The following is a 24,538-nucleotide window of genomic DNA, read 5'->3' on the forward strand; positions in this document are numbered from 1 at the left end:
AAGCATAAAATTGCCTGTTCTCTTTCCGAAATGGTAGCGCAAAAAGAAGGAAACCGCTTGCTCTTCTGAGCGTGATAAAGCGTGAAAATCTATGAAACTTTATGAATTTTCTCAAGCAAGTGGTACAGATTCGAATGGCAAGATAAGCCCGCTGGAAATTATTTTTTTACTATACTATTTTAGCATCGTTAGAAAAATGAATCTTGCATTACTCGCGTGGCTCATCAATGAAATTTCTCCGTCCTAAATATTAACTTGGTCATAAACTGTTCGAATCGTAATCATCAGGGTGAATGTGTTTCGAGTATTTTAAGAACGCGTGGAAAAATGCTTTGCTACACTTTCGTGTTTCCTATATCCGTTGCTATTTTGTCACGTGCTTTACAGAATACTTTATCTAACGTAAAAGGCTCTTTCGCTACGTAAAGTTTTCCGTTTTTTTTTCCCTTACGCGACAATAGGCGGTTTGAAAGCGGAGATACTGCGATGTAATGGTACGACAACGATAACGGGAGTAGACAACACGCCCATAGTGCTCTCGCTCGAAAAATCTTATCACTTGTACACGTTCTCGGGTGCTCAAAGACTTTGAAGAGACGACGAAGTGTAACTGTCGTTTAGCCTCCCATATTGTACGCCACGCACCTTCCTTGCATTCTAATGAGGACTTTAGACGCGGCACTTGTATCCTTCTTTCTCTCACTCTCCGTCTCCGTTTCTCTTACCGTCGACGCGCGAGACCGTCGCGGACGACTGCTACTTTTATTGCAGCATAAAGCGTATGTTTCCTTGAGAAAATGAGAATGTTTAAAAGGATTTTATGCTGGGCGTAACGACGCAAATTCAGCAGATGTGGATTTACGCGGATAGAGCGCGCGATTACGCTGGAAACGTTCTTTTAGTGGCAACATGAATTTTTATTCCCTAAAAGTCGTTCTACCATACCCACGCTGGCGAACATATAGACATAAGAAATTGTAGGTAGCGAGACTATGTACGTACAATGTAATATCATTTTTCTCTCTGCGATATTAATGAAAAACTAAAAATATCAGATACGCGAGACGTATAAAAATAAAGATAATCGATCGTGGATTTTTTACTGTTTTCGTATAACATGCGTTTTGTCTAAAATATAATAATTACATCGTGCTCGCTAACTGCCAGCAGTATTTCGTCTTCCTTGCAGCAAATAGCGAACGGATGATATTTCGGATCGGACGCGTTAAGCTCGAAACAATCGCACAGCATTGCCATATTTATCCAAGGCAACGAATGACCGCGACCCCATTTGCAGATCGTAAAGATAATAGAGACGCATAGTCGTAGCCATTCTGTATCATCAATAATCCAGCACCGTAACGTGGCCTGCAATTTGCAGGACATTAGCACCGCGGTCAGATTTCGGTGTTCTGCACTACGAATGATGACTGATTTCGTTAATGTAGCGAATACACGTGCATACCGCGCGCGGTTTCTGTGTCCTATTACGGGGTGGCCGAAAGATAAGACCGCGAGTAATATGATTTCGCGATCTACGTGACTTCTAACCGCGACGAGTACGCGATAAAAGTTACACGAGTTTCTGCGCTACTTACATTTTTGTTTTATCCAGTCCAGAATTAGGATCGGAAAAATGTCTATGGAAATCGAAATATAAAAATTGCTATCTCCCAACTTAGAAATTATCATAATTAATATAGTTTTACGTATTTTAAGGTATCATCATTGTTACGTGTTTTTATCTACTCTTTTATGTAATTCTTCCAGCACAATTTTTTAAAAATAAAAAAAGGGCTTTTGTCTGTATGAAACAAATTTAAAAGTCATCAATAAAATTTCAAATATTTGAAAGATATTATATCTTAAGTTCTCATCATTTATTGTGGTATGTATATCTTTTAATGTTAAAATTAATGTGCTGCAAACTTTTAATATTTTTATAATACAAGTCAAAAAGATTTCATCCACTCATATATTATAAAACATTTTTGCCAATTCAATTGCAATAATTAGCTTGATTTTATATATATATATATATATATATATATATATATATATATATATATACATATATACATATACATATATATATATGCTGTAGGCTTATCAAACGTATTACCTGTTACATTACTAGACTTGGTAATTAGTCGTAAAAGCCTACTCAAAATTCTGTTGCTATGGAATATCACGGATGTTATAACCAGATTCACACTCAATTAACATGCTCGCGCTTACGTTGCGCGCGACTCCGCGGTGAGGCGACATTATGGATTTTATCGCGGCGGCCGCTAATTGCTACTGAAATTTATCTGGCGCCTCCATATTCTACGAGATATTACTACACCGCTGCAGTAGTACTCGAGATCATAACTTACCGTCCTAAATCAACACGCTGTTCTCCGTGGCGCTAAAACCGCGGGAGTGGTGTCTCGTTTGATTTTGCCGGGTAACTCGCTGAGTAACTCGCTAAATCAAGTACATTTGTTTAAGCTTTATTTTGTCCCCTATGCAAAGTTCCAGGCTATCGTTGCCAAACGATGCGATGAGATCGAATTCCGGTCATAACAACGATACAAGTACTTAATCGTAACGTTGAAAAAATTTTTTTTTCTTTGTTTAAATATATTGCAAACAAATTCATGAAAAAATCAATAGCTTTTAGATAATTTCATGATGTTATATGTATAAATATATAATATACTGTTAATTGATTATTTTCGTCATTTACTAGCTAATACAGTTATAACATAAAAGTTAATATGATGAAGAATATGAACAAGAAGGCTTTTACGGAACGCCAATTTAGATGATAGAGATAGAGGCTAAAAGAGATGTGGAAGATATGCACTAGCGCGACATGTACAGGAAATTGTATGTTGTATGTAAAGGAAATAGTGCCATAAGACAAGGGGGAGAAGAAGTAGCCGCGTGAAGGAAAGCGAATGAGAAAAGGAAATAGGAGATGGAAATACTAACGAAAGATAGAAGGCTATATAGTAAATGAGAAAAAAAATTAAAGAAAAAAGGGAGGGGAAATGAAGGAGCAGAGTGACACGAAACGAAATGAGGAAATAAAAACCAGAAAGATTTTCGGACTGAGACGGAAGAAAATGAGGAAAGGGGCGGAGGGGACAAGTTGGATTAGCTGAAACTATCTAGTAGAAGAAAAGGGCGCGAAGGACGAAGACTTGGCGAAGGAGTAGGCAGCCCACTCGCGCGCACAGATTAAGCATCTTAATCACCTACGAGTAAAACTGCAAATTGCGCACTCGGGTGAAATGAAAATGGTACCGAGTATACGTACCCTCCGTTATAAAAGAGGCACGGCGTGTTTGAAACAAAAAAGTTCAACGGGCTTGAAGCACAAGCGAGGAGGGGACGCGCGGAGCTCCTGAACGCGGAAGCGAAGGGTGAATGGTCATAGAGAAAGGGTCGACTAAAAAGTCAAGACACAGGAGACATGCCTGGTGAATCGGAGACGCTTTGCGTGAGTGAAAACGGTGTGAGTTACAGCGAGCTTAGCAAGAGTGCAGATAACTTTTTTTTTTCTTTTTAATCAGCGATGTTAAACTGCCGCTTTAATCTCAGTTCTGCAGTTTTAACGGCGGCATTTTCTATGATTAAAAACGAGCTTGTTTCAAAACTATGCGATTGCATTAACAATACAATTTTCCACCGCGAGAACTCCCCCCGTATACGAGGGGCTTTTATTGTTGTGGCCGTATTTTCCTATTTTAATTTAAAGTTAATATTTACTAAACTTATAGGAATGTTAAATATCGCTTAGTAAAATATGGGGTGTTCAGTAATTTTACAATTCCCTACTTCTTCGTGTTTAATTTTTCTTCTAGATTTATCTCCGAATACGAGATCTCATAAATCTGTGTGTGCGCTGAAAGGGATAATATTAAGTAAACCAGCGCGGCACGAATATATACCTTGCTGACAAGTAGATTAATCTACTTTTGCGCAATAATTTTTGTGCATACGTCGCCTTCATTAAAGCAGACCGCAATCTCGTCTTTTTGAACCTTTCGCTTGATAATGTACAACTCAGCGTAAATGATTATCTCACCGATGAAAATTTATGTTTACAAAAATGTTATCACTTGCGAAAAATCGGAAAAACGTGATTAAACGTTGTTGACAGGAAAAATTTCCATTTCAGATTTGATGTCAAAACAGCAAATTGTTTCAATGTTTATCCCCCTGAGACATTAAAAAATAACAGTTACGTATAAAACGCAAGCTATCACCTTGCGTTCCATCGCTTTCAGCGTAACGAATAAAATAAAAATGAATCAAAATATTATTGTCATATGCAACAATAATGTCAACAACGAAATAACAATATTAATAAAGTCTCGATAATATTAAAAATACAACAGGGAAACAATCGTGTGATAATTTGCAACAATTAACGATTGATATGCAAAGCGATTCGATATTTTGCTCTTTATCGAAGATTAAAATGAATATAATTTCAATATAGATTTTATAAATAAATATAAGCAGATAAAAAATAATCTCTCTAAAATTATTCTCTCCAAAATTCTTGAAAATTTAAATGCATAACTAGTGCGAAGTATTTCTTTTCTCGTATCTGTGCTTAAGTGTGCACGTTTCATGTGTAATTTTGCATTTCCGTATCTAGTGCGTCAAAATTAAATTAGAAAAATTAAAGGCTAGAATAGAATAGAATTTTGCTAGAGTTTTAATTCCCATTTCTAACAAAGACTCGCTATATTACGATGCCGACGTTACTTTTTGCTGCGCGGAAAATGAATTAAGGCTAAACGCTGGGCAAAGAAGAGCGTTTACGGCGTTTCTAATCGCCGAAACTCCGGGCTTACCTGTCGCGAAACGCGCGACTTGTACGGCAGCTCGTCAACTTCTGACGTTCCACACAAAGCGCCGCACTCGCGAGAGTACTCACCGTGAAATCGCGTATCGTCGTACATACCGCACCTTTTTGCCCCTCACTGAGATTAAAGTCCTTTGCGCTTTGTCCACAAGAGTGTCTGACATCCTTCGTCCTCCGCCTCGTTTCGCACGATGTTTCTCCGAGCGGAAGATAAACGCCGACGGATAAGCCGACGAATAATTTTCTTCAACGCATATCAGGCCGAGCAAAATTAGTCCTGGGGATGAAATGTGGGGGATAAAAGCCGCGGCGGAGCGGGGGAGGACTTGCGCCACCCTAACGAGACTCTAATCTTCTTCCCTCGTTGAAGCTTAGGGCAGCTCGCTCAAACTTTCGCCTTGTACACCGGGTAATTAAAATGTTAATCGAGGAATTAGCCAGTTAAGGAGAAGGTTTGCCCTGGCATACTTTGGTTTCGCCCGCACGTCGTCTGTCTTGGTTAACGGAACTCGGAAGTCGAACTTCAATTCGGGTTTAACGTGAACGAAGCGGCCAGAAAGATAGTGACAATTCTCGCGAGGGATAGGTGTAAATGTAATAATCATTTCTAAAGCCATTCTTAAAAAGTACATAACGAAATATATAGCTGTATAAAGGGTGAACGTTAAATATTGCTGTAGCTTCATTAAAATTGATATTATATTAATTTTCGAGATACTCGCAATTCATGAGAATTACGTTAATTATTTCCTGTAGTTTGCGTTACAATTAAATTGGAAATTTAAAACTAGAAAAGAGAAAAAAAGTTGTGAAATAAGAAATGTCAGAAGTAATATGCACAAAATTAAATAAAATGTTGTCGACGTTGTCTATATATATATACTTCTGCGCGTCTGTGTTATAAACGTAATCTCTCGGTCATCTACGAGAGCGGTTTGGGATTCCTATTTTGGAAATTAGTTGGAAAATTAGTTTTGGCCACCAGTTTACTACGAACTTTTGAAATTGGTAGGTTGGAGGACTGGCACGACCGGGGAATATAGTTTTCTGTCGTCAACGAGTAACCTCGTACATTGTCAAGTTCTAATGTTATTACAGTTCATTCCGTGCGGCATTTCAACATCGGTCACCGACGAAATGTCGACGGGAAATTGTTAACTTCCGTTACATCTAAAAGACCATTTTTCACTTTTTGTTGCAGGTTGGACGACGAGAAGCTGGATCTCATTAACGTGAGTAATTTCGATAAGATGAAGCATTACCTTTTACAACCTTAATTAAACGTCTCGCTCGTAGAACAATATAGAGCAGAAATTATATTTATCTAGAATCTGAGAATCAAGTCTTCTAAAATATACAGTTACAGAAAATGTAATATTAAAATAATGATACGCAAATTAGTAATAAATGGAAGAGCAAAATTAACAAGTATTTAATTTTTTAAATTTAATGTCTAATAAAACAATATTTTTAAACAAAAGAATAATAATTTCAAAGAAGCATAGTAATTGTCATTTAATAATAGATTAATTTAATTATTTTTAATTTAATTGTTATTTAATTCCAAGAAAATGCAATATATCAATCAATTCAAACTATGCGTACAGTATATAGATCTGAAATTATCATTTTGCTATCTAGTTCTCTTTACACTGGATCGATTAAAAGCCCCGCGATATTAGCTCTCTGTAATCGCGTAAGCCTCCGTACGATTTCGTCGACGTTGATCGACGTCGATATACGGGACGCAGCGGATGGAAATGGACCATGGTAGAACTACGCATTCCACGCCATATCAAACGTTGCCGGCGTCATGGCGGCCTAATGCACCGCGTCGCGAGCATAACTGTATGCGCCAAATAACCGGAAATTACTGGGCGCATTTCAATCAGAATCGCCCGGCAACGTCCGTCGCATGGACCATCGTTTGTTCCGCATAAATAGATGCCTAGCTTGTACGATAATCTCTCGAATTGAGCCGGGAAATCTCGGGGAATTGCTGGCTTCTCTCTGGAGAACTGCTTTTCCGGTAAAGCTACAGCGAATGATCTCTGTATTCAACGGAAGTGCTCGTTTATCATTCACGATCATATTATCTGTTTGTCACGCTAATATATCGGTGAATTATGGAAATTGATAATAGAAATATCCTTCTTAAATTTTGCATCAATTCTTTACCATTTAATAGTTTAATTTAATATTGATGGTATTTTAAATATATCGAATGACTAATTAATAAAATTGTGTGGCTTCTCGGTAAATCAAATTTCTTAAGAATATGAGTAAATAAAAATATTTTATGCGTGGCTTAATTTTACCTTGAATAATTAAGCTATCCAAGGTTGAATTTCTAAAAATGAGTAATATTGATCTCTTAATTAAATTTTTGCTGTGAAAAAATTAATCTCAATTATCAAGGTATTTCAGTTTTTCAAACGGTGTAATTCTGCTTGCATTTTATTATACCCATCATAAATGTAATGTATTTAACATTTGCATGTCCATGTATACTTAAACGGAAAAATTATAACGAATTTCGTGATTATACAAGCGCGATAATAATGATATTTTGAAGTTTGTCTTTCGACAATACAAAATGGAGTGTAAATTGCAATGGAATAGAGACAGAAATTTGCAATCCAAACAAGTGCAGAGCAATATTATATATTGCAATCGTCACTAAATATTGAAAATGATTTTCCTCCGTTTATCCTACGTCATATTGCGTACATCCGCTATGAAATTGCGCACTTAAGCAGGATAGAACGTAATATCGTGCAGTAAACGCCACAGATTTATCTCGATCGTGCATTGCTGTATTTACCAACATGTTCCAATTGCGGTAGTTACGATACTTTACGCATAGTACGGCAAAACAATTGTCTTTGACTTGAATGTACGTGCATTTACCCTTGCAATTGCACTTCGCTAGTGACGTAGGAGCGCAGCTCATTAAATCCCCCTTGTGGTCAAATGTTTCAGCGAGCCACGACACTTTGAATAGCCTTTTGATAAATATATACGTAAACGGTGTTTTATAGCATGCTTTATATGAAATGTCTTGAAGAAACATTGCGCTGAAACCATCATTCTGCTTTATTTTACTTCGCAATACATAAAAGAAAATTTTTTAATTCCTCGTATTTTTCGTATTTCCGTACAACTCAATAGAAAGAAATTTAAAAAATATAGTTACATAAAAATAATAAATCTGACTTCTATATAGTTGTTCGCCATATGTGAAAAGTAGTTTTATTATTTTTATATTTTATATAGCTGTTGAATGTGTATCGAAATTAGACTTTTTATTTTCATATGTGTATATACTCGTATATACAAAGAAAACGATTTCTTTGAACTTAATAAATTTTAATGCAAAATTGTATGCAAATAAATTTATTTAAAATTTCAAACAAATCATTAAGTACGATTAATAATAGTGTTATTTTCGTTAAATAATAGATATTGTTTGAATAAAACCATATTCAAACAAATAATGTTTTGTATAAACATATGTTGTTTCAATGAAACTTTCAGTCAAATAAACAGGAATACAAATTTTGATGAAATTTTTTTCTTTCTAGGTATTAATTGCACACACACACACACACACATCAACTTTCAGCTCTTTAAAATATTTCAAAAAGATTTTTATCGTTTTCTATCATCGTATATTAGTGATATATGTAGTCGGTTATATAGTAAGAGGATCAATTGAAAAGATACACATATTTTGCAATCTTCATGGATATCGAGGATCTTTATTCCTTCTCTCTTTTTCTGACGTCAGTATCGAGCATGTGCACCGGCAATCTCAAGAGAGTGCCTTTACTCCACAATCTTCCGCTTGCGTTTTATTGCCAGGCTACTCTCCTCTCGCTTGTCGAACTGCTCTCTTGATTTTTCTCAGCCACTTGTTTTCATCGCTCTCTCTTCTCGGACACTCTCCCAAGGGTGCTTCTCGTTCCGTACAAATCTTACTACTTGGTGTGCATGTGTGCGCGTGTGATTATAGACATACAATACCCCTAATATCAGATTATCCAAAGTAAATCTTCAAACAATTCAATAACTTGTGAAATAATTAATGTTGCTGTCACATTAGCAGCAATTGGTTCAATTTCAAAGCTTCGTAATCATTGTGTAATTTACTTCTTTTAGCAGAAATAATGAACAAGTTTATAATTACAACTAAATAAAAATTTATAACAATAAAAAAATGTATAATTTATATTATTTTTACGATGAATTTACCGAAGTTTCATTTAAATAACTAATGTGCTCTATATTTTTATTATTAAAAATGCATGAAATGCATTTTTCCGTTGGGATGTCATGCAGCGCAAGTCCTTCCATTTGCATATCATTTTGCAGTATGTGCATGTAATCTCAGGGGAGTGTCCACTCTACAATCTTCCGCATACGTCATATTGCCGCTGAACGACAATCCGGATTGTTCCCGTAGAAAAGAGAACCGCCCTTTTCTCTCTCGGTCTTTCGAATTTTATATGTCTTACAATTATCCATCGATTATTATTATACTATCTCATAATTTCACTGATATATGGAAGTGAAAAAAGAGCTTTCTTTTATTCTATTCGTGATGTTTTATTATTACACATAGTCCTTTTGCTTCTTTTTTATAAATCGAAAGTTACGTTATAAAAATCCCTAAATTTGTTTTTGTTGGATAGAAAATATAAATTTAATTGGGTAAACTATGTTTCATTTACATATATTGTTAATACATATATATTGAATCGTTTTAATATATTTTATTGACAATACATTAATTGTTTTTTATTTTATCATTTTTGTCATTATATCATGATAACGATAATATATGAATTTATGTGAAATAAAATATTAATGTTTTAATATTTATAATTGTACAATGCTCAAAAACTTTTATAGAAACTTATTAAGCTTGTTAGCGATATCTTTAGAACTGTAACGCCTGATGCACCTTATTAAGCATAAATCACGCTTTAATCATAATCATGCACACAAATTATTATATAGTTTAAAGATAACCTGTCATGTGCGCGCGCCTACGCGCGTATACACACACGCGATTATAACTTTGTAATTAATTTTTTTGATGTCACCCAATCTCGCAGCATTCTCACGTCGCTATTATTGCTGGTGACAATTTTGCGAAGTACCCTCCATGAATAGAAACTTGTTAATGAGTTTACTTCTCGTAGATGTGATTCTCCCGAGGCAATTTAAATTAAAGCGTTATTGTGTTTCGTTATTTATTCGGGAATGAAAGGGGAAACGACCCATTTATAACTTATCTGATATCAGAGAGGCACTAGGAGGGCGAAGGAACACTCAATGGCGGATTTTACAATGGTAAGATCCAGTATAACGATCGTCTCTCGTGCAAAAGAGTTCGATCATAGAAACTTTTGTCGAAGTGTGCGCACAAAGAAAGCGTGTTCTACATGCCTTCCTCGTGGCGTGTTTTCTTTTTTTTTTTCTTTGAAAAGTACGAAAAAAGAATGTTCTGCTGAACGAGAATCTTTACCCCCGACTCATGAGACAATGGCACGGTTTTTCCTTTCGCGTCGAGATCGATGAACATTATGGAGAAAGATGGCGCAATCATCCTGTCGCCCGTTCTATTATATATATTGTGTCGCGATAAGTTTTTCTGAAGAACTATTGTATTATAATGCACGGTGACACATTTATCTTGAGACCTTCCGTGCAACTAAACGCAATAAATAAGCTCAGCTTTCATACAGCAAAAACTTCGTACATGTGCGAGTTTACTGTCTTCCAGTAAATTTACATATAATTAAATTTGTTTTAAAATCAAGACTTTTGTGTTATTTCTCTTACATATAATTATTGCACATAAATATTTATGTGCAATAACTATATGTAAGATAAATAACATAAAAGTTTTGATTTTAAAATGCATATAATTAAATTTTATTATACTACGGGACAAATTCAATATCATTTCAACAATGTTAAATATATTCGTAAAAAAAACAAAAACATTAAAATTCTATTTGTATAATAGCTACGATCTAGCAGGGTCGAAGTTGTACAAGAGACTCCAACTCGATTTAGGCTGGATCGGAAAATAAGTTTCTTTTACGGCGAAACTTTAAGGTTTGCTGATGAAAAAGGGACATTTAACACGGCAACTTTACGAACCAACTACGCTGTTTAAATTAATTCCTCCACCGCGTTTTAAGCGCTCGCCTACTTCAGGCTGCTGCATTTCCGCGCCTATCGCCTCGCGATCGTTGTCGGGCGAGTCATGCACACACCAAAAGCAGCTAAACACAGTGTGTCGGGAACAGTTGTCGCGACAGATACCACCACTTTGTACTCTCTCACGTTTGGCTCTGACATTAATACGGCGAATTATATTGCGAATGAGTTTTCGCGAGTGTGAGTGCGGAAACAGATTTAAACGACCCATATTAGCGCAACAGTTATATTTCATCAGCGGATGAATATTCATAATCCCCGTATCTCACGTTTAGCATTATTGTTACACATCTGCAATACGTTATCTTGATTAATGATTAATTATCAGTATTATATAGATACATTACATCATAACATAGCTTTGAACGGGAGCAAGCTCTATTTCCATATCGAACATGTCCCGTTCTTCTAAACGATTTATTATACTCGCTGCTTGTATTTCGCAGAAATTTGATCGGAAATAACTATTACATTTAACGAGATAATAATTTGCTTATCCAGTGTCAGCGGAATAAATGAATGTGTAACATCAATATCTATTCACGAAAGTTGTTTTTCGCAAACAATTTGCCGCATGTTCATAAATATACAGGAAAAAAAATACAAAATATTTCACACATTTTCCAGACGAATTAAAGTATGAAGAAAAATTAAAAACAAAATAAGACAACGTTGAACGATATCAGGATATGCTTTTGCATAAGTTTAAATAATAACTGGTACGTACTACTTTGTGTGGAAAAAAATATCTTTATGTTCACGTTGGCAAACGAAAAGATTTGTATCTTGATGCGTTATAACTATATATTGCAGTTTCTTGCACTATTGACGATCGGATACGAAATTGTCAAGAGCGTGGTAAAGTTTATATTTTTATATATCGCCGCGTGTACACCTTTTACCTTTTAGCGCGCGAATGTCCCTCGATTCGAGTCTGAAATGGATTTGCGGAGTTAAAGCACACGTGCACCAGTTTGCCTTTAAATTCGTCATCGAGAGTTGCAGCATGCCTGCCGTTCGTTCGTGTTCGCTTCCAAAGGAATTGCGTTTTTCGCAGACCGTGTTTTCATCTATTTCCCCGTTTATTGCATTACCCATATGCCTTTAGCGATAAAGGCGCAGTTTTAAATTAATTCATTCCCATTGTTCCGTAAATAGGATTGAGAAAGAAATGACATGCTGTTGTATTCATTAGGAATTTAATATTGAAATAAACGACAGTCCTCTTAGTTTAATTTATAATCGAAAGAAAAAAAACGCTTGGTTTTGCGTACCCTACGTATATAAAATCAATGGCGCATTATGAGATATTTTTATGAGAGGTAGCGATTTTTCATGAAACGCCGTGAATGATATATTTTCACGGAGTTGGGATTTATAGCTGACAATTGTGAGTTTTGGATTTTGGCCAACGGAAACGGAACCGTGTAAACAAGTTGAAGCATTTGCAAGCAGGTATATCGATTCGTCACACACTATCGAGACATATGTCATACAATATTCTCTTTCGCCTACCTATCTCCGATTCGAATTTCCCGTATAACTCGGTCAATATTTCAATGAACTAATTCGTATATACATAAGTTCTTTTTCCGTATTTACATTATTAGGTTGCGAGCGTCAACTACGAAATTAATTAAAATTTTTTGCGATCTGTCGTAAACAGCACGCGATCCGTGACATTTAATGGACACCAGGTGTACTGAAGAATGCAGGCTAATTACAGTGAAGCAGGAAATTGAATTTTTATCCAACTTATACGCTCGCGCCGCCAGCGATAATTGAATTCAAACTGCGAGTTTTGACGACGAGTTCGCGACTTTTTGCCGTGTAATCACAACAATGGTATCTCGGTGACGGCAGATAGATTAAGCTGCAACAAGGCAAAATTAAATAATAATTTGCAACCAGGCGAAATCCGTGAGTATGTTGCGCACGTGCTCGGTGTGCAGGCGCATCGCGTATAATATACTCGCGGTCACATATCCTCGATAGCTGCATCGCGAAAGAGTACACCCCCTTTTTACCTTTATTTCTGTCCTGTTGATTTTATTTGCGAACATGCGTTGCGAATAAAACAACACGAGTCGAGTGCGCGCTCCTGCTCATGCACTAGGAGCATCGCGCCGCCGCGCCGCGCCGCGCGCCAGTCGGATCAATGGAAATAATTAGCCGGATAAAAACGGTAACTTGACGGTCCAGTCGTTGTGTAAACTGCCCAGGTTTACGAAAACTCGTCAACAAATATATTCTGAAATAAATTTTGCAAATTGCGCGACGCGTTAACGCGATTGCAACCGGTGTGTTTGCAATTTGCTAACGGCGCGAGCGTATGTATAAAATAGATAATGATCTCGGATAAATAGACAGGAATAAAAATCAGAACATATCGCGTATTATGCTCCTTCCATTTTACGTATTTACTTATGGCACATATTTTCGATTTAACTGTTTTCGTGTATAAAATAATTGTGAATTTATCTTTTTTTTTTTGTTAAATATTGCGTTAAATTCTTGAATATATTTATTATCGCGCTGAGTAATATGAGTTGTTTTCGTCGAAGTGGGACGCGCGCGCATGTGCAATGATCTTATTAATATATTTATTAAACTTGTAATTTAATATTTACCAATATTCTCTTTGTAGAGGCTATCAGTCCCGTTTACCTCTTTACTCTTGTGCCGCAAAGCAGGCTCTTCTCGCAAAATACAATTTCCGATATCGTGGAAGGAAAGCCGTTTTCGCAAAGGCAAGCAAAGTCGTGCTCCTCTCGAAAGCTCTTTACCGTCTTGATAGCTGATACTATTAAGAGGATAGTACGCGCACACGTACACGTATATATGCGATATCGGGTAATTCGTTCTAAAATGCTATTTTCAATTGTCTAAAGTATTATTTTGTCATTTTGTAATAACGTTAAGTATTGTGAGAAATATTTATTTCTCATTATATATAGATAGAGACATTTATTTATTAATACACAAAAAAATTAGTATCAAATGAATAATTCATTGTTTCGTACCTATACGAGTATAAGCAAGAATATCAAATCTTTTTGACAGAATTTATAATCTATAAATTTTGTTTCTTCATGTTAGCAAATTATGTCTAAGATTATTAAATTTTTTTAAGAAAATTTTATATTTTTGCTTAAATATAAAACAATAAATTATTGATTTGATACTAATTTTTTTCTGTGTGTATTGAGCTTTATGTGCAAAAGTTTTGACTCTTTTTGGCGTTGCGCTCATTATAGAGTATCAATACTGGCAGATGCTACGATAAATTGTATATTAGAAAGATGATGTCAAACGCTATTTATAAAAGAACCAATGGTTATTACCAATACCATTTGAGTTATTTAGAGTGTTATTAAATTTACACTACCTTATAAAAATGAGACACACATGTATCTGAAAAAGAATATTTATATATAATGTACGAGTTTTTTCCTGAAGAAATAAAATTAAATAGATGCTATAAAAAACATTTGTGATGAATTTTGAAAACTTTCAATGTCTTTTATAGCATCTACTATTTTCGAAACTCATACATTATAATTGCATGCAGATATTCCTTTTTCGTGAACTTTGCTGTTACAAAATAGACCTGTAATGTAAATAATTCAAATGGTAATTTTTTTTTTTTTTTAAATAACTCTTGACATCACCTTTCTAAAATATATAATTCGCCATAGCATCTGCCAGTGTTGACGTACTATAACAAGAGTAACGTCATCTCTTTAAAAAGGGCTAAGGCTTTAAATAGGGCTAAGATGCTCGCCTAATACGATGATTTTAATATACAGGCTTATTACGGTGGAATAATACGTGGTTCAAGGTTCACGTATACGAGGTTTATTAATCCGTGTACGTGGGAGAACTTGGATAGACAAATGATGCTGTTAAAACTTAGGACAGCTATCGGTGGTTGAGGGAAACCAGATCTTAATACCTCGCATGTATTTAATGATGTGCGGTTGCAGACTGTCACGATGCGACGTCCGGAGCTGTAGCGAGGGAGAGTTGTAATAATATAGACTCTCTCCCTGCAATATCTCTACTAAATTCAACTACTTGTCACATATGCACGCGAATATTATCTCCAGAGTAAATATCCCGCGGCAATATGTTTATATTATTAGGAAGGAGCTTCATTATATACAAGAGCGAATCTTACTATCAAATAAATAATAATCGATATCACAAAATTTAACACGTATAAAAATCCTCTGTTTAATTAACATTTACGTTTTTCACGTTACAATCTTCGGTTGGATTCACATTATTCACCAATTGCCGGTGACAACGGGTCGGTGCAATTCGTCTTCCTACGGCGTTCCTTCTTTCGCACCGGCCGCTACTTAGTCACCAGAAAAGCAACGAGCTTTCGCTCCATGAATAAAACGCTAGTTATCGAGATCATAAATCGTGAGGAGCATGCCGCGGCCGTTTGCGCCCACAAGCACCAAGTGGAAACAGCGCGCGCTCGCGCACGGGGTCAGCTGTGGGATTCGTGCATCGCCTGGCGCTTGATTTATTCAGAAAATTTTCACCGCGATACGATTCCCTTCTCCCCGCTGCCGACTTTGCGCGGTAAGTCGAATAATTGCCGCCCCCGGGAGAGTAAATGAATCTAATTGCATCTAAAATTTAAATGGGCGTTTGGCATTTGCATTTAATACCGACGTCTAACTAGCTGTACGAAGCTCGATAAAGCAAGACCAGCCACGAGATCTGCCGCCCATCCTCAATGTGGCCACAAGATTCGACGTCCTAAACAGGTCCTTTTGTAGGGACCCGCGATCGTTAAGCCGCGCGATTATGCCGCTAACATGTCGCTTAATCGGATGACATCAGTGGATACTATCAAAACACATCGTAGAGTTTCGTCAACACTTGTAATCTGTTTGTGGGAAATTGAGAGAATTATTGTTTTATAGTTTTACCTTTTGAACGATTTGTTAATTTCAGTAAGAGAATAGCCCCTTTGACTCGAATAGACTCGTTTCTACGTGTATCTGGTTTCAATGCGCGATGCGAAGCTTGAGAATTCTCGTTTCATAGGCTTTTAAAAAACATTTATCGCAGTGAGAAATCTTGTCCGAGTACAGAAGTTTACTGCGGTCAACTTCGAGCTCTCGCACAGTTCTAAACAGTACTCCGACGTAGGTCGATGTTTAGCAAGCGGCAGAGCGCGGTTATGCGCTGGAAACTTGCCGCTTGATTGCTCGCACGCAGATACGCTTTCGAACATGACGCGAAAGGAATTACTTCATCAACGACGTAACATCAAACTTTACCCTGTCCCCACATAGTCCAAGAGTCTATCCTGGGAGCTGTCACTAGGGGTGTCCCAATACGTACGACTACTTCGATTGCCTTCGACGACGACGACGGTATGTCAAAGCGCCGAAACAGAGTTGCTGTAACTCACGCGATGAAGGGAGAAGGCGGTAGTGAAGCAAGGTAGCAACGGTGTCGAATATATTCCATTAGCCATATATTCAACGTCAGGAATATCAAAAGCAATACATATTATTTTAGCCACGACCTTAGAAGACATTCTTGCTTAATTTGTGTTGTCACAGTAACGATCAAATATCCCTCTACATATTATTTTGTTACGGTATAAATATTTGTTTTCGTACTAAAGAAATTGCTATCACAGACTATCACATTTTCTTTATAATTAAATAAATAGCTAAATAATTTACGAATATTTCAGTCACGTCTACATTTGCGGAGCAATTTATTGATTTTTCGTATTTGTATCTCTATATTTCCCTTGTGGTATAATGATGCTGTCAGTCAGCTCAATGAATAATGTAACACGGTTTGAATTCAATACGCTTATATGCGTATATTTTTACATTGACCGAAATTTGATCGGTATATTATAACGTATAAGAAAAATCACGGAGGAAAGAGTAGAAAGTTTATTTACTTTCTATTTTTTTTTCAATTATCTAATGTCAATGTTATTATCTACGCTAATATGTATATAAATGAGATTAAAAAATTAAAGTTCGTAAAGTTTTTAATTTTCTTTACCGAGTTTTACAACTCGTTCAAAGATACGTTCTTCCGTCATCGCTCGTCAAAGTGCGACTTTACGCACGCAGATAGTACCCCTAGGCAGGAAGCTACTCATTCCTGCCTGACAACGGAAAAGGCTGGCAACTGATAAGGCCGCGGGAGTTACGCAATATTGTGATAAAGGCGAACGTCGTCCCTCCTGTGTGGGGTGATAAACGCGACGCGGAGGCTCGTAGACGCGCACGGCAGACGCGGAGAGAAGGACGCTCGGCATCCCGTCGCGCGATGCGAGGAACGCACGATGGGACATGGCGAGGCGGCACCGGGAGAGAGGAATGCCGGTTAACGAGGATAAAGGGCATGGCGTAATGGACAGTGCGCGCTGAAATTCATGCCCGGCCGTAAGAAAAATTGGATCCGCCGACGCCGCGCCGGGCCGCGTCGCCACGGCCGCGCTTTTCCCACTGGAGAATTAATTCGTTGAAACTTATAACACGGGTTCTCGCCGCGTGTGCTATACACACTGGCCGATAAAGCGCGGACGTCGTTAGCAGGGAGAAAGAAATTTCAAGTCGTCGGGCGTCGACTTTCATTAATGAAGTTTTAAGATAAAGAACGTCATTGATCGCAACTTTGAAAATTTGAACGTGAAATTATCAAAGCCCTTTTTCCACGAGGGATTTCTGTTAAAGTTGAAGCTGCTAAAAATGGTCTTTCTAAAACGTACGTTTATATCTCTCGTTAATTAAATTACGAGACACGTTTAATAAGAAAAGATACATGTCTGATGTTAATTTGCTATTTTGTTCAAGATCACGTTACGTATTCGACGGAACATTGTGCAATTTTTAAAATATCTCGCGAATTGGCGGCGTCGAATGACGATAGAATTTCGTCTCCCTTTTTTTTGATAAAAAAAGATTCCTGTGTATTTCGAGAGATAAAATAATACTGCGTTTGGTGTGTTACTATCTGTAGAGCGATAGTGCGGGAGTTTTGACAGGTGTATCTTGCCGTGTTTATCCACGTTATCGTAGAATCCCATCGTAACGGATAAAAATCGCGCAGAGCGATTTTGGAGAAGATGCGATCTCAGCACGGATTATTTTCCTTTCTGCTTCAATCCGTTGATGCACTCGACTAAGAGCACCTTTTCTCTCTCTCTTTCTCTCCCTCTCTCCGTTACCGTGGAAAGCCATACATCTGAAACTTTTCAAATGTATCTGCAACGGTCGCATTGTACGCGTATAAAATTTCCTAGAATTTCCAGCATTTTGCTCGTCGTCAGAATGAGACGGGTCGAGAACCGACGTCGTGAGCCGGCTAATAATTATCGCGGTCGTTGACTGAGCTCTCATTTTCAGAATCGTATTTTTCCGAAATGGTCGCGGACGTATTACGCATGCGGGAATTCGTGAAATAAAATCCAGCAAGCCGAATTAATCGGCCCACGATTCTACGATGGAGCCAGCTGGCACATTCGCGTACGTTAAATACGTCAGGTCGTTTCCAGGGACCTGAACGCTCGCTACTATCCACCGGTGGCGCGGCTGTGGGTTCTGTATCTGCGAATCCGAAAAATCGAGAGCGAGAGAGAGAGAGAGAGAGAGAGAGAGAGAGAGAGAGAGAGACCGTAGCCTCTGCCGGATCTCTCATCCTCCTCTCAAGCCCTTTCAACATCCGTCTTTCTTGCTGTTCTCATTTCGTCTCTCTTTTTTCCGAGTGAGCGTTGACGCAACGCCAAATTGAATTCGGCCTCACGCGACGGTTCGTGAATAATTCTGCGAGAGCACCCGTGTGTCGTCTCTGTCAACAATAATCGGCCAGTTGTCGCGCATCTCTCTTCCCATCTTGCACGCTGCCTTTTTTCGCTGTGCGCTGGCAGCCACAACTGCAACCGCGCGTTGAGAATACGATGGAAAAACAAAAAAATATAGACAGAGAGAGAGAGAGGGGGGCGGGGCGAGAAGAAAGAGAGCGATTTCGCTAGTCCTGGAATCGAGGTTTTTCTCTCTTATATTTTACCCTGTGCCCGCATATCGATTTATTCATCGCGGAAATCGAGCGTAACGAGGCGCAAAATGCCTCCAAACATTGGACTTTGTGTCTATCCGCGTCCAATTTTGTATTCCACCCTTTCCGCGTTCTTGCGGTCACCGCTCTCTGCACCTGCTTTTTCCTTAAATAAGTTATCATCATGAACAGTTTCATCGCTCGAGTACAATTCCATTCCTCCGCAAATTCGCTACTTGTCGCTGTTTAAATATACCAGCTGAATTTCCCCAATATGATATCGCTATTGCTACAGTAGCCAGTTAAACGTGACGATGAATTTATCGTAAAATTACACTTAACCGTAACTTTACGAAGAGAATTAATTATAAAAATATTTCCAATTTACATAAAGATTAGTTCCTTTGAGAGTAATCCTATATATAAAAAGTTATAACAAAATTCCATTAATTGATGTTAATCATATAAAGATGAATAAATCACTTGGAAATTAATCGCAATCAATGAAATCTTTCCATATTTTAATATAGAAATTATAATTTTACAAAATATTTAAAAAAATATTAACATAATTTTCTGATGTTTAAAAATATTTTTAAGAAGGTTAATTTTGAATTTTGGCAAGTATCAATAACGATATCTATGTTAAAATATAATCCAATATATGTGTTAAATAAAGTCACAGAAAGATACATTTCACTATTTTACGTAATAAAATATATCATGATTGGTGATGATTTAAAACAGGCATGTTACATGTGACATGTGTTAACAGAAATCTTTTTTACGTATTTTTACATTCTATTTATTTCAGGATATATTGGCAGGCATATCTCTGACACTCTGTCGAGTGAATTTTGTTTTACTACTTTTTTTTTGACAACTCGTTTACACTCGTAACCATCATCCTGCTGTTTAAACATATTCACATTAAAAGATTACATCGTCGCGAGAGGACTTTCCTGTCATGTTCTGAAATGGCTGTGTGTTATTAACACAAATGGAGTATCGGCCTCGAATCATAATGCGACAGTTTATTTTCCCTTCTAGTGCTTGTAAATACGAAGAAAATGTAATTGAAGGACGTGAGACTGTTAACAGCCGGTCTCGTTTCACGATGCAATCAGTGAAAAATAATTGCAGACAAAATCAACCGCTTACGCGTTTGTTTTAATTATCAAGCACTTGCCATTGGGCCAATATTAATGGACTGCGTCTGCTCGAACGTAAGGTTTTCTCTCTGTGCAATGCCGTTGCTTTAATTGCACGCTCTCAGACGGTAACGATTACTTGTTAAGTCGAAAATAATTTCTTTCTTCTTCGATGTATTTTAGCGAAATAAAGAAATAAAATAATAAAAATTCAACACAAAAAATACATGTTTGTTTTATTATTTTTATGCACTGATTTTATTCAGATCGCAAGCAAAAGTTCAACATTATATAAAGGTACCATTGGAGTTTTTATTATAATATTTGTTTTCGAGATATTTAAATCGGAAATTTGATAAGACAAAAATTCTGTATAAGTTATTTTAAACCTTGTCTATGACACATCACATAATATTCACCTGATTTATTTGGCAATATTTTTATATCGATGACTCGTCTTTTTTTTAGAAAAGATATCTATATATCTAGAAATTATCGAAAGCTCAAACTATTTCTTAGAGATAATTATCACTGTTTCACTAGGAGATACAAAATTATATAAATGTTTTATTCCGTTGGACAGAAATACGCCACGAAGAGAACGTTCAAGATTTGTCGGTTGCAGACATTTATAATTATTTCTAAGTGCATTACGCAAGGTGGATATTCTCTCCCTCGCGTTAGTCTTGCATCTGTCCTCGAAGAATTCTTTCATTCCTTTATACTTCTCTTTATTACTTTGCGAATTATATCTGAGGAGTGAAAACTTTAATTCCGATAAAAATTCCGATATATTCGCATATTAAACGGCACACAGTTCCATTTTGTTTATATAAAATCGCGTATTCGTTGATTCTGTATTAGAAGAATTACATTATTCTAGGGATTTCATTAATATTCCATTAATCTTTTTATATCTCGTGGGAGAAAATATCTTGTGAAAGATTTTACAATAACGTTATGATAATTTCTCAACGGATATTTTATTCAACGTAAAGGACTGTGATTACGCTGCGTGTATAATCATAATAAATGTGCGGGATAAAGAGACGTTTCTCTGGGATCGACGTTAGACTTTTTACGTTTGACATGAATTGCGTATGGAGGTACGTAGGAATTAAAAATCGTGTACATTCCGACACCCTTGGCCAGGATTAACCCTAAAAAAGCGTTGCATTCTCACAAGACCGCCGCGGCGCCGTTGCGGTACATTATAGAAGGACGCATTATAGAAAGTAATTCTGTTGTTACATGCCGGCGTAACTTCATAAAACCAGACCAGGCACTTTTTCCATCTGTCGAGCTTGCATTATTTCATTCTTTCAGTGCTTTTCATTCGTCCGTTCCGTCCGCTCGCTCTCTACGCGTTTTCGCGTCTTGCGCTGGCAACAGCAGTTTCGCGCAGACAGAGAGTGGAATACATTAAATACAGAATGTTGCGTAATGGCTCGGTTATCCTCTACGTAGCGATAACGCGATGATGTTTTTCGCGAAAAGAGGTTCGCACTTTTTTTTCTCGTCGCTATGCATTCTCGAGCGAAAAGATGTTTTAAACTTAAGACTTGTAGCGCACATGTAACTCGCTTATGCACATTTTTGTTTCCAATTGATGTGTCACACATTAATCCGTCTATTGAATATGCGACATGTCGCATATTCAATATGTGCATGAATTAATGTCCTTGTGTCGAATTTAAAATCTGTCTGTCTCGTTCGATTTCAGAATACCATTTTACCCGAGGCTGTGCACTTTTGGGAACGAGCATTGATGGTGCGAGAGACAAAAAGTACCATTAGATTGAACAGGTAAGCGTTCGATTTACTCAATTGTCCTAAAATATTTTTCATACTTTACAACCAATAATGATTTATAAATTTTATAATAGTTTCGCTTTTCCCATTTGTATTAAAATGATAATTTTTTAACTTGAAATAATATTGCGCGCGTGCGACGAATATTGAACATTTATTATTTACATTTATAGTTAATATTTTTCGTTCTTTTGAAAACATTAATTTAGCAAGATAAAAGACTAAAATATTATTATCTTAAATACTCTTTTAGACGCTTTCCTAAATAATTTGTAATTATTTTTAAATCAATTAGCTTTAGAGAGAAGTTATAAATATATTGTATTCTAGGATTAGTAATAGAATGCTAATGACCGAAAAATAAGCACTATTTTTAAGACAACGAAGTGACGGGAATAAAAGGAAATGGAGGGAAGATATTAACGTTAGGTAGAGTATAATCCACCGAAAGCCGTTTGCATTATTTTATCTTAACATGCGTAGGTACACGGCTGCAGTCGTAGCGTTTATTTGCATAGAGACCAAGATGCTTAGCTAAAAGCGTGTGAATATGTATCGCACGTATTTGCGTTCGCATAACCGTTCATCTGATTTACTACTGTAGAAACACGTACTAGTGTTATTACGGTCCTAAAGCATTGTGACGTGCTACTAGTCGTGATGAGGTTTCACTTACAATTAGTCACTTCACTAGTCACGAGAATTCCATTGTATAGCGTTAATTAAAAATTTTTCAAAGAGAAACTATATCGGATTAAATTTGACTCGCCATATCTAAAAATGCATAGATGATGTAAAATTTCCTATGAAAATTTGATATATTCGAAATCTTTTTGCAGTAACGCCGACAATGGCTGTGCTGCTAGATATATATAGGAAAGAGATAAATGTTCGCTCTCGATCCTTTTCCGGATGCGGTAGCCGGCGTATAGTTTGGCTGCTAGCAGATACGCTAGCAACCTAAATTAATGCATCCGTGTCCGCCGACCAGATAAATAGAACACATGGAAGTGCATGGACATAAAGTCGCGTGTACACATAACTGCATAGTTAGGTGGTTTTCTGCGCTTGTAAACAAGCTCTACATTCCTCCCGTGTTTCTAACGAGGCATGACTTTTCGCCGCGATGTCCCTCACGTTGGTACGGTATTTCCGAAACCATGCGCAAATTGTCTTGCGTGAACAGCCATTCGCTAAGACAATGTAGCTGCGAGTTTTCTGTGATTATGGATTTATGGCCCCAACATGTGGATGACTTAGTGCAAATATGTAACTCAAGATGCTAAGCTTTGTTGCAACGGATATCACTTTAGTCACTAACGTTCCCATAAAACCGTAAAATGACAATTATATGCGTACTAGAGACTTAAGAAAAGACACAGCTTTATATTTTTTGCTTTATTCTTTTCATTAAAGAAATTTAAGAGTAATTTATCGCAGATAAACATTTAAAAAAATATTTTTTATGGAATAATAATTTGTCTTTTTATTGTGTGAAATAAATTTTCTTGGAAATATTAAATTTATGGATTATATAAAAGCAATAAAAATAATAATTTATATGCATAAAATAAATTTATACGTCGTAATCAAATAAAGTGCATTCAAGAATTTCTTGATTTATTCTGCTTGATTTTCAATATTATTTATTTACTATATATTATTGCACTTACTTTATTTTCGATATGTTAAACTCATTCAGTTATTGCATTTTCTCAAGTATACTTTTTATCGAAACAAATCATGATTGTACATTTATTCGCGTTTCTTCTTTTATTTACTATCATTTGCTTATTCCTTTCATTCAATGTGAGAACATAAAAATTGCACCATTTCAGTCGACCAGCAGCGCCAATATAGACAATATTTCATTATTAGACAATAGAAGAGCAGTTAACCTCCTATTCTAAGCCTACCGATTTTGTCTCTGACAAATAAAAGCTTGACGCTTCCAGTATTTACTGCTGTCGCAAGCAAAGGGTGCTAAGGGTGAAAATTACGCGAGGGATGGCCACCCTCTGCTTAAGCCGCGATCAATGCAAATTCGATCGATTGGAGCGTGAACGTGCGCAACACGGTTTTCTTTAGTTTATCGTGCTCAAGCGAATATTTCGTATCCTTATAGGGTGCTGACGTTCAGTGAATAAAAGAGAAGAGCTTACGAGAGAGACGTTAGAGGTGTAAGCCAGGTGCAGGATATAATACACAGAGAGACGCGCGAACTAAAATAAGACAAGGGGGAAACGCGGGTTCGATTCCGCGGCACATACATCAATCTCTTGCCAACTTTCGTTCCTATTGCTGCCAATAAAAATCCAGGCGGGAACTCGTGGTAATCTTCGCGTGTCAGCTGCTTCTTCGCGAAAAACTTTGCGCGTTTATCGATCTCCTATGTATCATTATATACTATGTATTTCCCGTC

At 36.8% G+C, this 24,538-nt stretch overlaps 1 protein-coding gene across 2 annotated transcripts in view; it reads left to right on the forward strand.

Moving 5' to 3' along the window:
* Nucleotides 1–24,538, forward strand: part of LOC105193225 (leishmanolysin-like peptidase) — a 269,152-nt gene that overhangs the window by 205,741 nt on the left and 38,873 nt on the right. For both annotated transcript variants that reach the window (XM_011157595.3, XM_039458987.1), the window contains 2 exons: nt 6,069–6,099; nt 22,028–22,110. In XM_011157595.3, coding sequence (XP_011155897.1) covers nt 6,069–6,099; nt 22,028–22,110 — 114 coding nt within the window. The remainder of the gene's footprint in view (nt 1–6,068; nt 6,100–22,027; nt 22,111–24,538) is intronic.

Source organism: Solenopsis invicta, chromosome 16 (genome assembly GCF_016802725.1).
Source record: "Solenopsis invicta isolate M01_SB chromosome 16, UNIL_Sinv_3.0, whole genome shotgun sequence".
Taxonomy (NCBI): Eukaryota; Metazoa; Arthropoda; class Insecta; order Hymenoptera; family Formicidae; genus Solenopsis; species Solenopsis invicta.